Here is a 17568-nt window from a genome sequence, read left to right on the forward strand (position 1 = left end):
CATAATTTGTATGATTATATACGATTTATTGGAGTGTCGACAGTGGCGAGTCGGTGTGTTGATGGATATTATTTAAATTACGCAGTAATTAAAAAAGGATTAGAACATAGAATGACGAAAATAAATGAATATATACGGCTTATGTGACATTTTAAATAAGAAATATTATTTAACTGCAGGGCTTTTTTTATCCTTCTATTCAGATGACCATTCTGTGCCTTTCAGACTGTTTCATTACACACAACATAGGGGTCCTAAGAGTTTACTTGTATAAACAGATACGTGATTCAGTCAAGGTAACAATTTTGTTCATTTTTTTACCATTTATAACGCTTTAGAAAATATTTTTGAAGTCTTACTTGAGGTTTCATAATAACATTACTTTTGAAACAGGGTTTAAAATCTCTACAACTCTCCTAAAGCGGACGAGTCCATTCCAACATCGCTTCCTATTCAGAACTGTTACATCGGAGTTGTGCAGATTTACCAATTAAGCGCGCAATTTTTTAGCTTTTTATGATCTCGGTTATTTAATTGACATCAAATATCACCATGTCGGTGGCGTTTGCACCTCACAGACAACGTGGGAAGGGAGATATTACACCCGCCGGAATACAGAAGGTAAATCCTCCTTTTGAATGCGTCGCAGAATGGAGTCCTGCCTTTTGAGACGCTGCCTAACCGCTACTGCTAATCGATGTAGTCCACCCGAGTCCGGCTGCAATATGAATGATTGGGTACACCGATTCTAATCCCTCGCGCGGTGAATATAAACCTGCCATGTGCGGACGATCTATCGCGTCCAAGTTTATTTCTTGCTTATTTTCTCCAACCAATCTGGGCCTTAGTATGTTGTTAGCTGGTCTTAGCAGGCTAGCGAATCACTTCTTTTGTTAGCATTAAACGCCCCCTTTTTATTGCCACAATCAAATCATTCATTAAGTATTATGTTTAAATCTGTATCAAGGTAGAGATTTGATACACATCTGCTTGTTATTGCAGCTACTTGATGAAAATAACCACTTGATTCAGAGTATTATGGACTTCCAGAGCAAGGGCAAAACAACAGAATGTTCACAGTGAGTAGTGTTCCATTGTTATATTCATCTTTTCCAAATGGTCGTTAATAGATGATGCTATGCATTACAGGTATCAACAAATATTGCACAGAAATTTAGTGTACCTGGCCACAATAGCAGATTCGAATCAGAACATGCAGTCTCTCCTACCAGCAGTAAGTATTCAAAGTATTTTAGGGATGTATGTATTGTGATTAGGACCACATTCCTAAGAGTATATATGAAGAGGCAGATTCACATTTACATTTGTGAACGTTTCTTTTTAAACTTGTCCTTTTCCCGGGTTAGTTTTTTCCTCAAGGTGATACAAGAATCAATTATTGCAAACATTTTGATACAATGTTTATCACAAAGTATGTTGGCATTTATGAGATAATTGTTTTTTTTTATTTATCCATGTAGTTTACTATTAATAAAGTTAGTGAAAATCAACTACGAAAGTGATATTATACACAGAACCTTTTTTTTTAAACTGAGCACATTTTAAATACTCATTAATGTTAAGGAATACTACTCAAGGTTGCTCCAGGATTGACAACAGGAACTGTTTGTGTCAAAATAATGTATATAATTTGTAGTATTTTAGGATAATTAATTTAATTGATCAATTTGGATCTTAGCATGTCAGAAAATGGGCAACAATTTTTAACTCTAAAATGATTGGCTACCATTTATGGGGCAGAATGTCAAATCCTTTTCTCCCTCCCAGTCCAACTGATTTTGCTGTTTAGATCTGTCAGTCGTACTAAAAGATGATGATTCACAGCCACTCCGAGTTTAAATAAATTGGATGTTTATTGTTATCAATCACAGAAAATAAGTTCATTGTTGTGATATTTGTTGTGTGCCTCTGCAGCCACCCACTCAAAACATGCCAATGGGTCCTGGTGGGATGAACCAAAGCGGTGTTCCACCCCAGCCAAGTCACGGTCACAATATGCCCTCCGAGGGCATGGTTGGTTGCGGTCCGCCGGCCCCTCACATGCAAAACCAGATGAACGGACAGATGCCTGGTAAGAGACCCTTCTTTCTTTTTCTATGTCGCCCCGCCCATCCCCTTTGGTCCTTAGCAATTTGGTTGCCTAGCAACAGGACTGACTTTCAAGGAAGGTTGTTCTCCAGAAGAATGATGTCACCTGTTTGTCTTGGACATGAACTTTATCTCTTCATTATCTGCATCCTTTCACCCAAAAGTACCCTTTTAACATTGAGATTTGTTTTCCTTTGGATAATGTAATGTATTTTTTTGGATTTGTATGCCTAAAGGAAAGAAACCAATTTATGGTTACACAAACATTGATATGTTTTATGTTGTCCATAGGATATGAATTGATTTGTGCAATTTCCTATAGTATTTTAAAACAAGCATGACCCTAACCCATGCACACTCCCTGCCATCTAAAGTTATATGCTAACACATTAATGGAAAATCCCCTGAGTGAAATACTATAAACTGAAAATAATTTCAAGAGCTGTTGTTGCTAATCTGTTTTGTAAATGTTATTCATCCCCAGGGCCCAATCACATGCCCATGCAGGGCCCCGGTCCAGGTCCTAACCAGCCCCCCAACATGCCTGCCGGCTCGATGAACATGCCCCCCAGCAACCACGGCTCGATGGGCGGCTACAACCACGCTGTCCCTTCATCGCAGGGAATGCCAGCGCAAAGCCAGATGAACATGACACAGGGTCAGCCCATGGGCAACTATGGACCAAGACCAAACATGAACATGCAGCCCAGTCAAGGTAAATGCCCTCATATATGAGCTCCTTATTAATCTCCCACAGCAGTCTCAAGTGTTCAAACCTATCTATGTAGGCCCCATGATGCACCAGCAGCCTCCCTCCCAGCAGTATAACATGCCTCCGGGCAGTGGTGGGCAGCACTATCAAGGCCAGCAGAACCCAATGGGCATGATGGGCCAGGTTAACCAGGGCAATCATGTCATGGGGCAGAGGCCAATGCCCCCGTATCGACCGCCTCAGCAAGGTACTCCAGAACCTGTGTGTGTGCGTGTGTATGTGTCAGGCTGCGAGTGTGAATCTTCTTCCTCCTCCTTTACCTTAACCCACTTTTCTACACTTCTTACTCTTGGTTCTCTTCCGCCATCTCCACACGGATCGCCCACAAACATCTTCATGATCCAGGATGCAATAAATTGACAGAATAGTGGTCCGAAAACCAAAGACTTCCGTCCTCATCCTTACACATCTGGTCCAACAACACCTTGAATCTACTTGTGTGTATGTTGTGTATGTGTATGTAGGACCCCCTCAGCAGTACCCAGGGCAGGAAGACTACTATGGGGACCAGTACAGTCACGCAGGACAGGGAGCCTCAGAAGGTAGGAGAAATCCCTCCAGTCATCTGTGGAGCATATCAGCCCAGCACTTGTGTTACCACACAAATGATGCAAAGAGACTGTGATTTAATCCCCCCACCCCCAAACACACACACACTCGTATCAGTTTCTTGAAATAGTTCCATAGGGAAAAAGTGGCGAAAACCCTAATGAATTACACCATTACTTCCAAATGGTATTCACCATCCCCAAATGAGCTGTAGCCCATTTATTAATCCTCCGGAGTCAATTGTGCTCATGTCACTTTTCAAGCCTCATAACCTTGCGGTTACATCGTCCATGTGCCAGCCATACGCTTTGTCTAAAAGTGCGGAAGTAGAGCATCATTTATACCTCAATTCAATACACCAAGTAAAACAGAATGCAATTTGAGTTTTATTGACTTATTGTCCTCATTAATAAGCAGTAAAAACCTGCCATTTTCAGTCCTTCTTTCCAATTCCCAAAATACTAATGATCGGACCTGCTATTTAGATTCGATAACTTTTCATCCCATTCGAATTCACTATTTCTGTGAGTTATCAAAGCTAAAGCAATTGAATGTTCATATTTAAAAGTTCAAAAAAGTTTGGACATGTAGGTTATGTCGTCTTGAAAAGAGGGACAGAACCAGCTCATTGTGAAAAGTATTTCTTTGAAATGCAAAGAATACATCAAAGGCATGCAAAATCGGACCTAATAGCCCCCGACCTTAAAAGGTTAACCAGATGTCCACTGCCATGCTTGCTTTGTGCTCGTGAAGGACAACAGCATCCACGTGTATACTTGGCAACCTTTACTCCTTTTCTTTCCTTATTTAAATAACATTTACCTTTTATATTTCCCCTGCTAACAGTTCTCTTTCCCTATGACTCTTTCAAGCTTTCATACATAATCTATATCTTTCTCCTTTGGAAAGCAGAAAAGCTATATTTTCCCTTTTCACATCAACCTGAAGTTGATGTATTGTTAGTTGACACTATAGTGTGTATTTGTGCGATCTATTATATTATTATAGTAGTACTTATTTTACAATGCATTTTGGTTTTTTTAATTGGTGACACAAAATATTTTTAGATTCAATGTAAGTATTTTAAATACAATACATATATATAGAATAAAACTATTCACAGTTTTATATGAACCCCTGATTGAAAATTGCAGCGTCTCTTTGGGCAAAATGCATGTGTGCAATCATTAACTAATTGGCTTATTTTTTAAAGCAATCATGGTTATTATTTAGGCCGCCAGTCTATGTAATATGTGCCAATTCAAAGCTTTTTAATTTTTTTTTAAATTACACAATATTTCCCTTGCAGTGAGTTGTGCATTTGTATGTGATGGTCTGGTATGTACTTGCATGTATGTGAGAGTTTGTATGAGTTGCCACCCATATTTTTTCATCCGAATGTTCACTTTGCTTGTGTTCAGCTGTACTGCTTCATGTGTGATGTATTAGATGTTATAACATTGTGACCGCTTACCTAATTTTGTGACCATTGGACAGTAGTGTTCAATACCTAATCAAATAATACACATAATAATTGTATAGTTATTAAATGCGGTGCATAAGAGCCAACCGCTACGGTTACAGTACTTGAGAACATTTTGCTGTAAATAATGCTTTATTCCGTTGCCCTGGATTGCATTAGAGGGGTGTATATCGCCCCTGTTGTATCCCTGCTAACATTACTTGGTGCTGCCCTTTGAAGGTAATGCCCAGTACGGCCAACAGCAAGAGGCCTATCAGCAAGGCCCCCCACAGCAACAGGGTTACCCCCCTCAGCAGCAGTACCCGGGTCAACAGGGCTATCCACCACAACAACAAGGCTATGGTGAGTTTTGATTCCATTTTTTGTTAATGTTAATTGTTTTTTTTAATGTCAATGGTTTTTAAGTTGGATTTTTTTTTATATATCCTGCAGTCATTACTTATTGGTTACCATAAAATGTAAGATTAAAAGAAATAAGTGAAGTAGACGTGAAGAGACTTAAAAGTGAATTTACTCAACCACAATTAAGTTGCAATGCAAGTAGAGAGCTTCTCTCTCTCTGTCTCCCTCACATCCCCTGATCCCATTTTCTTCTGGAACTTTTCATCCCTCAATCTGAGTGTGGGCCAAAGCTCAAGTGAGTAATGAGCTAGCGAGGCAAAGCTTGTGAGGTGAGATCCATCTGCCACACATGCTTACACACTCACACCCAAAGAAGCTCTTTTGCAAGCCCCCTCCAGGTTATGCTGAGCAACTTTAGGCATTATGCACATCTAATGATACTGTGTGGGTCTCATTTGAATTGGGCCCAAGTAAGGCTTGCTTAGTTCCACACAGATTGGATAGTTGCAACGTACAGGGATTGATAGTTTTTTTTCCTCCCCTCTCTAACCCTTCTTCCTTTTTTCTCCTATAATGAAGTCGTCTTTTTAATGAAGACCAACATCACCTATTTGATGTCTCCTTCCATAAAAGAACTAATGTGCTGCTCCGACCTGAATTGCTCAAGGCGTAATGTAGTCCGATATCGCGCCGTCCTTTGGTTGCCATCCATCACCTTTTCATTGCATCCAATTAAGGGTTGGAAAGGGATTCCCTGGAGTTTGACCGACTTTGCTCATTAAGTCAGGTTTCAATTTTTTTTCTGCAGAGCTAAAATTCATGATGAAGCAGAAAGTTACTGTGTTTCCTATAATAGTTTTTTTTTTGCTGCGCATTGCCACGAAACTAATGGAAAAAAATCATGTCACCATATGAAAGGAAACTAAATATTTTGGAAAAAAAACACGAGACACTTGTTTACAAACACAAAAATGAAACATTAAATCTGGAGTGAAGCCTATCAAGGAATTGCAGTGGAGAATATGCTGGCCTATATCAACATGACTTAACCTTAAGTCCTAAGAAAACTATAGGATGACTTGGCTCAAGACTTAACAGTATCATGAAGAACCCCAAACCTAGATCCCATCAACATTTGCTGAATGAAAATGAAGAAGGCAGTCTGAACTCAAGATTTGACTAGATTTGATTTATCATCCTTGCATTCTTCTGACCACAAACAAAATTCTCTTTTAGGTCCTTCCCAGACCGCTCCTGGACAGTATCCCAACTATCCTCAGGGGCAGGGACAGCAGTACGGTGCCTATCGCCCCCCTCAGCCCGGACCACCGCAGGGTCAGCAGCAACGGCCTTACGGCTATGACCAGGTGAGTATGGGCCCAGCACTGTAAGCAGCTAGATTATATACAATAATACAGCTTTAGTTTGTCCCTCATTTCTTTTAGTTGCTGTGTATTTATTGCATGCCCTCAATGTATTTGGGTTTATTTGATGTCGCTATTGCCATTTTATGTTTTAATCCCGGTTGTATATTGTGGTTAACGTAGCATGCCCTCTTAAGGGAAAATATGAGGGGTTCTGCTTTTAAGTTTGCTGCAGACTGCTGTGGTTCTTCTTGCCCTGTAACCACCTGTGGTCTCATGATGGGGACCAGAGCTACACTTTGATATCTTTATCTTTGAATATTCAGGGGCACATGAGGAAATAAAGGCCCGGGGATTTGAACCCCCTGACTAGCTCTATAAGAAGCAAAGGTAAATGGTTGCTGTGAAGACCTCAACGTCCAATATAGATGTTTTGAGCACCTAGCCTCAATTTTGCATTTTATGTTTTCTTTCTCTCTTTTCTTTCCTTTTTTCTTCCCCTCTTCCTTTTGTAAAGGTTAAAATATTGCCATTTCTTTTTTTTTTTTTTTATACCTTTTAACACTTGATTTGCCAGGGGTCGAATTTATAATCAAACGAGGTCCAGAAACACAGCATGCTTAACAAATTTGCAAAAAAAACAACAACAAACATTCTGTTTATATCTTTTTCTTAGTATGTGTATAGAAAATTGGTGTTTTACTTCAGTTTAAAGACATGGTCTTAAATTAAATATACTTCGACCCCTGTTTAGAGATACACTAGCTATTACTCCCTTGTCCTGAATCATTCTCACTACAAAATAGGATCCTCAAGTGCAGTGTTTCTCAAACTTGTTCGGCTTAATCCCCCCCCAAAAAAAGATATTTGGTCAACCTGCACACCAGGTATACATAAGCATTAAATCTGTCTAGTAATCCAACCACATATTTTGGACTACTACAATTTTGGATGACACTTGTGAATGAGAATTAGCTCCACACTGGAAAGAAACATGCTATTATACACTAAGAAAATTAAGTTTAATCCCAGAGCGGTGGGCAAATCGTTTTTTTAAGGGATTAAAACCAGAATTTCCTGTGTGGACCTAATACTGTTTCGCATTTAAAACACTCGACCTTTCTTACTACTCGTATAGTTGCTCATGTGCCTTTCTCTTTTTAATTTATACAACAGTCAATTGTACATGACGTGTCACGATTTACTCCCTGAACCGTTTGGGTTTCTTGGGGTTCAATAGTAGCCAATTGCGTACAATTTGAGAAACACTGCCCTAGTCAAACCAAAGACTCCTGTTAAAGACTTCCAGTGCCTCCTGTAGTGTTTAGAGCTCACCACTTGTGAGGATCTCCTCCCATCTGCTGGTCGAAACAGGCGAGTGCAGTCATACGTCTTGGCGTGCACTGCACTCAATCATAGAAGCCGCAGATGTTTGTTCATAGCTGAGGTGTATTATTGAATTGTGTTTAAACAATTGAGTAACATTATTCCTCTCAACTTTCTTCCCCATTCCCTCCCACACAGGGCCAGTACGGAAATTATCAGCAATGAGAAACACCCACACAGATGATATGAGAGTCACAGCAGCACAAAAAAAAACATTCTCCTTTTTTTGGGGGCTCATAACCATAAACATGACATTTCACCTGACCCCCCACACCCCCAGTATGTCTCAAAGCGGCAGTGCCTTAAAATGGGAGCTGTCTTATCTTTGAGCATTGAGTTGACTGTATGACATCCTTTTTTGCTTTTTTGGCAGACTGTTCAAAAGTGGTTCTACTGTGGTTCATGCTTCAGCTCCCTGTTAATAAGAAAAAGCAGTAATAGCAGCAGCAGATAAAAGTTATGTGTAAAGGGGGAAGGGATACGGTCTAGAGTTTAGATGACAAACTTCCCGCTATACACGCCCACACAGGTACGTCTCGATGTATGTGATGTAAAAGAAAATGTTTTTTTAAGAAATAGATGACTTTGTATAAAAAACATTGAAAGCTAGTACAACGATGTGTTAGTGTCAATGATGTTTTTGCTTTTTTTAAATTTGTTTTTTGTTTTGTTTTTGGTCATCCGGGATGTTGCTGTTGTGATAAACTGAACCGTTTAAACGAATCCAATTGCTTTCCTCATTTAGTCATTTCTTGAAGAATAGCAATCCTGCCACTAGAAAGTGTTTTTCTTTTGAAAAACATGTTTACTGTACTAAATAAACTGTGCCAACTTTAAGAGTGAAAAAGGATAGTCCTTTTCTTATGTTTTTTTTCTCTTTTCTTTAAACGCAATTTGACAAGATGTGGCCAAAGATGTGTTACAAAGCAGACACCATTATAAAAAAACAGGCCCAAACTGTAAACCTCCTTTACACGTGTCTCAATTGCATACAAATGAGTATAAAGGCCACACTGAAAACTAATTTTCAACCATTTTGTATTAAGTTTAAAGCATGAGAATAGTTTTTATGTTTTTGTGTGAAACCATTTTTTTTAAAAAGGCAAAGTGAAGAAAAACACTGTTACAAAAAATTATGTTGGAAAACACATTTTCTAGAAGGCTGTTGTAAAGATGTGAAGTTATGTTTGGAGCATGTAAAGATATGTTGCAAGAATAAATAGTCATGTTACAATTTTAATTGCCACTTCATTCTTCCTGACTTTTTGCTCCCTCATGACTAGTTTCTTAAAATGTGTTTTCTTCATAATACTACTTTATTTGGATGGACATCTGACATTTTCTTGGAATATTCCAACTTTGACTTTAGATATCAGATGTGTCTCAAAATAAAGATTTGGGGATTTCTCTTGGCAATTCTCAGACATATTTAACTCCTGTTAACATGTCATACATTCAATTTCTCATTTGAGTCTTTGCACTTCTCATATTTTCATCATTTCTTTTATTGATTTATCTTTTCAATGTGGCCCTCATACTCATTTACCTATTGACTACAAACAGCTCTAATGTAGTGTTTGAACAATGTTTTTTTTTAAAGGTAACAAATCTGTAGTGTTTTCCTTCATTAACATGCGTGTCTAGACTGTTGTCTTTTTAGTGTCGTACGTGAATACTAACGGCTGTCACATAATGTAAAATAAAATGTGAAACATAAGGTTCATGTCAAATTAAGGGGCTGCTGGTGCAGTTTCTTGTCATTGGCTTGTTAGGTGGGCAGTACCACGTACATGTAAAGCATTGAGAGGTCAACACTGGCCTCTTCTATTGTTTATATATTGCTGTTTTTATTTTATTTTAAATATTTGGCATTCCCATTCACACAACGCTCATTTGTGTCATGGTAATGTACAACTACATTCTGATAATAAATTGGAAGAATCTTTAATATACCTTTGCACTCTCATCATTAAAGCGTTTGACCCTCACTATTGCATGTCATGGCTATTGGTCCAAGAAAATAGTTGGTCCTCTGTAATTGTTTCAATTTAATTTCCTGACGCATTATTCTTGTATTTTTACAACTTTCATCTGAGATTGTCCATTTTCTTACGTGTTCTCTCTTAATTTCACAGTAAAAAAAGGTTTATCTTCTTTGTATTTCTAGATTATATTCATTAAATTGCCCCCCCTCCACAATGTTACAAAGGAATACAAAGCTCAGACTATCCAATGTACTAAAACTACTTACTGAATTCATCTCAAATTTTGAGTTTGTGCTGATATACTGTGATTCTTCACTTAAAATAACACTAATATTCTCGCTTTATTTCCCTACTAATCCACCTCTGCTATTATTGCTTGTGAATTCAATTTCCCTTATTAGATCATGTAAAAATGTTTTTTTTGGTATGTTGATGACTATTTTCTCCCCAAATTACAAAAAAAAAAACACATAATATTATTGTTACTCCTCATATTCTCCCATAATATTACAGTTATTTCTCGCCTCATGTTATCAATGTACATATTCTTCTGAAAACATGTAATTATCTTCATTTCGCCAACAGTGACCTCGGCTGAATGTCTGCTGAGTCCAGTTTTCCCTTTTTGCTGCCGCTTTAGAGGGAGAAGGACTTCCTATCACAGGTCTGCAGATGGCACGCCAGATGTGTTTGATATTCATGATCAGAGTTTGGCATTAGCTTCTATTTATTGTGAATTAAAAAAAAATACAATCTAAATACTTATTTTCACCATGTTTGCTATATTTAAGAGCCTCCTCCCAGTAACCACCACCAACATCCTGCTGCTCCACAGCTGGCCTCACCACCCTGCCCAGCTGCCACCAGGCCTCCCCCCTGGCCTGGTTGCTTGGCAGAGCTGCTGGAGGTAGTGGATCCCCCCTACTTCCACCCCCAGCTCAGCCTGCCAGCTGCTGTCCAAAATTCTGCCCGCGCAGGCGGTTGCCGGGGTTACACACAGTCACTCATCCTGCGACTGTCTGAGACCATCCGGGGACGACGACGACGAGATGCCGAAGCGACTCACTATTGGTAAGCTATCCTGTTATTTATACTCCCATCACGTAACATGTAAACACTAAGGTTGCTGGAGCCTATCCCAACCAACTATTGAGAACAGGCAGGGAAACACCCAAATGAGACTAACTATTCATCCATGCATGCATGTTTTGGGGATATAAAGCAGATATTATGTCACATTTTATTTTATGGGACATTTGCAAAGATCATTTCTAATCTTGAAATAATTAGTTTAGTAAATTATAGTCTGGGGCGGTCAGGTGGCTCAGTGCTTAGTGTGTCGGCCTCACAGTGGGGAATCTGGGTTCAAATCCAAGTCAGTCCACCTGTGTGGAGTTTGCATGTTCTATGTGGGTTTTCTCCAGGTACTCTGGTTTTCTCCCACATTCCAAAAAACATGCATAGTAGGCTGATTGGACACTAAATTGCCTCTAAGTGTTGTTGTCTCCTTGTGCCCTGCGATTGGCTGGGCACCAATTCAAGGTGTCCCACTGCCTCAGGCCCAAAGTCAACTGGGATAGGCTCCTGCACCCTCCTAGTGAGGACAAAGTGGTTCAAATAATGACAAAAAAATTATAGTTTGTATAAATAATTTATACTGCCAATTCCTACATTCAAACTACCAAGATAAAAAAGGAGGCTAAATTCAAGATTCAAGCCATTTAGATTTTTCTTATCAGCAAACTGTTCAGAAGATTGTTATCGATGTTGAATATTTAATTCAGGGGTGAGGAGGAAGTAGGACATGAAAAACAAACTGGATAAGGGTCCCCGAGGACAGAAATTGGGCACCCTTGGTCTATTGGTATTCAAAAACATGCTTTGATGAAAAAATGCATGTCACATAGCAGTGTGGTCACCCATGTTGTAAAAATATCTTTCATGTTACACTTTAGCAGAAGTCATCTATGAGAGATACGCTGCATTGTTGGTTGTAGTCGGGCATTTAAGCATTGCATAGCCGCAGCGGTGCAAACCTCCTGCCCAATAAAACAGGCAAAATCCCTTGGGCCCTTCCCTCGAGCCCCCAGTCAGCGCTTGTTTTTGCACCATTTATTTAGTGTGACACATCTCCAATTAAACTTCGGAGGCTGCTGCATTCCTCTATAACTACCTCTTATACCTCCCCAAAGGCTTTCTGTCACATAGAGAACGTGGCCATGTGAGGGGGTGGGGGCAGATCATGTCTTTCTTGCCAGCAATAATCACGCTATCATTTTTTTTTGTCCTCAATGACCTGTCCTTTTCAAAAAGAAATAAATAAAGCACTGAATTGTAATTGTCACAATATTGGAACAAGATAATTTGCTACACAAATGATAGATACTGCTTTGAAACACTTTGCTATATAGTTGCAAAACCTAAAAATTAAGTCTTCACCTATGCATTGCATTGGTGGAACAAACACACTGACTGAAAATGGCTTAAATTTGATACTTTGACCCCTTCCAAATGTATATATTCGATATGACCCAATATTTATAAAAGGAATATATGTTTTTTTTACTTAAATAGTTTGAAATGCATTAAACCACCAATTCCAATCTACATGAGGCACAGTAATACTAATTAATTTTCTAAAAAAATCTTTACATTTGTAGGTAAATAATTATTCAATTAGTTTATTTACAAAAATGCAACACATCTCTTCACTCATTTTTCATTGACCAGTTTTAGATATAAAATTAGTTGTCATTTTATTAGGAAGCATTCAAATGTAGACTTCGTTGTATTTTCTCAGTGTCAAAATAAGAATAGTCTGCATGTAGGACGTTTAGAAAGGCAATCTGAAAACAAGAATGAGTGTGTAGGCGTGTGTGTGCGTGTACTTGTGTGTGTGTGTGTGTGTGTGTGTGTGTGTGTGTGTGTGAACACGTGCACTGAAGATTTCCAGAGATCGCTGCATGCATTTTGATTTACTGCTACAGTGTGCTGCGGTAATTGGATGTGACACCATTTTCGGCACTCTCCCTTGGGGAAAGAACAGGAATCTGACTATTATGGCCCAAGTCATGAATATGTCACCGCAGCAGCAAACAAAGGCCTGTGATTTTTGGATAAGTCTTCCTTCCTACAGCTTGTCACTGTGCTGATAACAGTGCCACAAGGGTAAATGGCTTGTCTGTGCTGCAAATTGCCAAATGTTTACTCAGAATGATTAATTACTATTGTCCCGTGAATACTGGGAGACAAGCATTAGCCCGTTTGCTCTCATGAGCCAGAATGCGTCTTATTATATGATTATTAATGTTTTTATTTGGTTCTTTCAGTCAAGGCAAGTCACTTAAGAAACATTAGTATGTGCTGCATATCAAAAGCCATTTCGCTAGAACAGGTTAATCAAACCTCAATCATTCAATGATAATTCATTGCCTACCTTCCTCAGTTCAAATAGATTTGACATCTATTGCTGTCAATGATAGAGAATGACTTCATATCATACCACAAAGGGTGGGAAGCTACGTTAGAGAAACAACAATCACCTACAATCATTGTGTAACCGAATGGAGAAATAATAGTTAGGATGTGTCAAGCTTAGTTGAAGAAGAAATCATTCTGCCAAGCAGCCCTTTTTCTTTATGCTTATTCTCTTTATAGTTCAAGTATAGATTCCAATTTCTACTTTTTGTTGTTGACTAGCAGTTTGTGTTCACGGCAACTAAAAGATCTTTTGGAACTGACACCCTCAACTTGCTTTGCAGGCATCCGATGATCAGCCTTTTGTTCAAATACCCTCCTTGACTGAGGGTTTAGCCATCAAACCAAATTGAGTGTGCTGTTTGGTGTGTGTTCTCGCCTCATAAAGAAGAGTCTCCGGGTGAACTAGCAGGTACGCTTATATCAGTATTCCCACAGCCTGCATAATTGTCGTAATTTGCTTTCCCTTTGGGTAATCTGAAAACATGGCTGTTTTGATGTTTTTGGCATCCTCCATTGGCTGAGCTCACCACCCCACTGGTGAAGCCCCCCATCCCAGCCCAGAGTGACACAAATAGATCCTTCCCCATAAGATGCACGTAGCTGCACATGGGCACAATCAATATAGCCCGGTCGCCAAAGGAACTGCGGCGGCATTAAAAGCACCCTCGGAGCTGCTTCTCGCCACGTCAGTGTTTTAGGGAAATAAAGCTATTGATTCTCTCGGGCGTCTGGTGGAGCATTAATCCGAGTCTACAAATTAGAATGCGTTTGTCTGGTCACGTGAGCCTGAAATGTTCCCAAAAAGCCCATCCTAGTGAGCGATAAAGAGGACGGGGTGGCCTGCTGTGTCAGGTGATGAGGAGCGCTCTACTTGACGCCTGTGTCCGGGCGAAAGAGGCGTCTAGATGCCCAGGGCTTCCATTAGAAGCCCAGGATGGCGGCATGGGTCGATGTGCTAACGTTTGGTTGGGGGTACTCCATCTGAAATCTGTGTGGTTCCTTTTCTCCTGATGGGAAGAGCGCAGTAACCCTGAGCCTCTGTAGACTTGGAGACAAAAAGGGAGATGGACTGCTGCTCACAGTGAGTGAATCATCCAACAGTGTCTCAGTGCAATTTAAAAACAACAAAATACATTTTAGGACCTGATACGCTTCACCATTTAATCAGTTCCATTCTGTTTCCACAATTAGTCATAGTCATGGTGTGGTAGACAATGGCATTCCCAATACAGATGGACATTTTGGTAGCAATTATTGAACAGGAGTAATAAACACGTTTGTTAGCCTGATCTGTTTCTGAGCCTATAATCGGGAAAGATCCACTTTTACGGTAACAGGCGTGTTTTCTCATCCACCATCCGGTGGAATAGCCTTTAATTGTAATTGCATTTGTTTTAGAGCTCTTAAATTTGATGCCAGGTACAGACAAATACACGTAGATAGAAAAAAACACAGAACCTTACGATTAACATATAATACTTTCTGGTTTCTATTGACAGCAGGAGTTATTTTTCAGTAGAATCTACAAGGCATTATGACTTGATCCTTTAAAACATGAATATGATCTAAGTGTTTTTGTTTCACAGACTGAACTGTCAAAGTGGATGAATTTATTGAAATTAAAGTCCATACACACAACACATAGGAACACACACACACACACTGTGTGGCTTGAAAGTTCTCTGCCCCAGTTCTCTACGTCCTTGAGAGTTTTGCCTCCAGGCCTCCACTGGTGGGGTCCTGCCGTGCACAATGTGAGCTCTCCTCTCGCCCCGCTATCCTGGTAGGGCTCTGGAGAACACCCAAGCTCTGAGGAGACTATCCATACAAGGGAGAGTTACAGGGGGTGCTCCAGACTTCTCACTTTTTTCCCAGAAAGACAGCAGTGTCAACATAAATCATTTTGGATGATGTCAAGAATTAGGATATTGTAGCCCCCCCCCACACACACACATAAACAAACATAGACAAAAAATGGGAATCATGGCCATTTGATTGTGTTACCTATGATTTAATGTTAAAGCTGCATTGCATATACATATTTATAGTATAAAATTAAATAGCTCAATTTAACTCATAGAACAGCAGAAGGATTAATATTATCAAATTCTATGTTCGCTATTTATATAAGCATAGTTGATGAATGTATCCTTAAGTAGAACAGAATCATTTGGCAAACCTATTTACCTAAAAACAACAACTTTATTTTCTATTGGTAACTAGAAAAAGCAAAAGTAGTGTAAATCAATGCTTTCATATTTTGTCCTTGTATTGTACCCAGAGGGAATTTTCTCCCCCTTTTTCCCTTTGTCCACCCTAGCTGGGAATTGTGGGGATGAGAGGCTATTCCTCGACCAGCCCGTGGCGAGTGGTACCCTGATTAGCATGCCGCTTGCTCTTTGGCAGCTCTCCTGCAGGCCATGGCGCTATCATTTACGTGCTGTTTGTATTTGTACTTGATAGTGTGTGCTGTTACAATTGGAATGAGCTCAGGAAGCCGCTTTGCTTTTGATCCGCTGCCAGGCATACGAAATGCGAGGATGGGCCACGGCTCTCACCTCAACATTCCCAGAGGATTATGGGAAACTGTGACGCTTATGTTCATGGAAGGAGAAAAAAACTGGTCCCAAAAGTATCTCACTCAAGGTCGAACTATATTGAAAGGAGCTTCGGGGAAACATAGAAAGAAAAGTACTGGCAAAAATAGAAAAGATCTATGTGATGCAATCCTTTATTTGATCTGAATTGGGATAATGAAGAGCAAAAATACACATAAATCTCAGAAGAAACTCACGTGAAAACATTTGACTATCTTTTAGGAATTTAGGTGAATGAATAATTAGGCCAAGTATAAACAGCCTCATTTTGTAGCACTAAACACCATCACAATGGATTTGAAATGAAACCAACATGTGCTCCAACTCCAGACTTTCTGCTTTAATTTGACAACCGTTTTACATCCAAATAAGGTGTGGGAATTACAACCCTTTTATGGGACCAAAAGTAATGGGACAATTGGCTCAGCTGTTTGATGGCCAGGTGGGCATGTAGTATGGTTCCCAATGGAACTGATTCCCATGTTTTTTTTTTTTTAATTGATGATGTGATTGTTGAAAAAAAATCAGCAGAAGAAATTATGTCGTGCTTCTTGTTATATGATATGGGGATGCATTTTATTTTCTGAAAACGAAACTGATCAGAAAATTCCTGAAGAACAAGCAGGAAGTCAAAATGGTTTCAGTAAAAGCGTGATAAAGCATCACTGAGGAGGATATACAACATATGGTGATGTCTGTGTTCCAGGCCTGAGGATTTAATTGATTTTAGTGGATTTGAAACCAAGTGAAAGTTCCATTTATGATTATTTTTTGTCACTTTCACTTTTGGTAACTTCAAAAACTGGTGGATTGTGGTGGTCTATATGAATAGTGTTGTAATCTGCAGTCAAAGAACATATTTTCTATTTTATTTCTTCATGGTGATGGGTTTTAAAGCCAAAAACAAGAATTTTGCCATTGTCACAATATTGATAGTTGTTTGTAGTAGTTAGTGTTGGGAGTGTAGTATAGTTAATGTCAATGTTTTGTTCGGTGAGTGCACATGCTGCCATGTACAGGATGTAGAAAATAAAGTGTAGTCAACAGGAACATGCAATTAAGAAAACATTCACATGGGCGCAATACAGAATATAAACTACACAGCTTGTCATAAACCCTGAATGGCTTTTATATATTGTCATCATAAAATTAACTAGTTACAGTGTCTAACATAAAAGATGAAATGGAAAGAATTAAAATGCAAAATGGTTATGCATGGAGGTCATGGAGCATTGTTGTGACCATTGTTGTTGTGACTTTAATGCCACCTCTGTATAATAGATACCTAAATGGTGACTGTTTTTTATTTGTGTCCATGTCATTATAATAACTGGTTGATGTCAGCACTCTTGTAAAGCAGATTGGCTCCAGAGACGTTAGTAGGATTTTCCCAAGCTTCCAAATAGCAGCTTTAGTCGAGTAAGTGAAATGAAATGAAACGCTGTGTATTGTATATCGCAAAACATCGATCTCTGATGCGATAAGATGACAATTCAGCACC

The 17568-nt window shown here is 39.3% G+C and overlaps 1 protein-coding gene across 6 annotated transcripts; it reads left to right on the plus strand.

Moving 5' to 3' along the window:
* Positions 1-188: 188 nt before the first annotated feature.
* Positions 189-9957, plus strand: ss18 (SS18 subunit of BAF chromatin remodeling complex). Of its 6 annotated transcripts, XM_077723987.1 has the most exons (11): positions 189-296; positions 1003-1079; positions 1150-1234; positions 1936-2092; positions 2594-2824; positions 2898-3068; positions 3346-3423; positions 5133-5255; positions 6492-6622; positions 6946-7009; positions 8144-9957. In XM_077723987.1, exons 1-10 carry the CDS (start codon positions 204-206, stop codon positions 6961-6963), a joined length of 1164 nt encoding a protein of 387 aa, XP_077580113.1. In that variant the 5' UTR covers positions 189-203; the 3' UTR covers positions 6964-7009; positions 8144-9957. The 6 variants fall into 6 exon arrangements, with proteins under 6 accessions (XP_077580113.1, XP_077580111.1, XP_077580115.1 ...); XM_077723985.1 differs by lacking the exon at positions 6946-7009; XM_077723988.1 differs by lacking the exons at positions 189-296; positions 6946-7009 and adding an exon at positions 422-621.
* The last annotated feature ends 7611 nt before the right edge of the window (positions 9958-17568 follow it).

The sequence above is a fragment of the Stigmatopora nigra genome, chromosome 9 (genome assembly GCF_051989575.1).
Source record: "Stigmatopora nigra isolate UIUO_SnigA chromosome 9, RoL_Snig_1.1, whole genome shotgun sequence".
Classification (NCBI taxonomy): Eukaryota; Metazoa; Chordata; class Actinopteri; order Syngnathiformes; family Syngnathidae; genus Stigmatopora; species Stigmatopora nigra.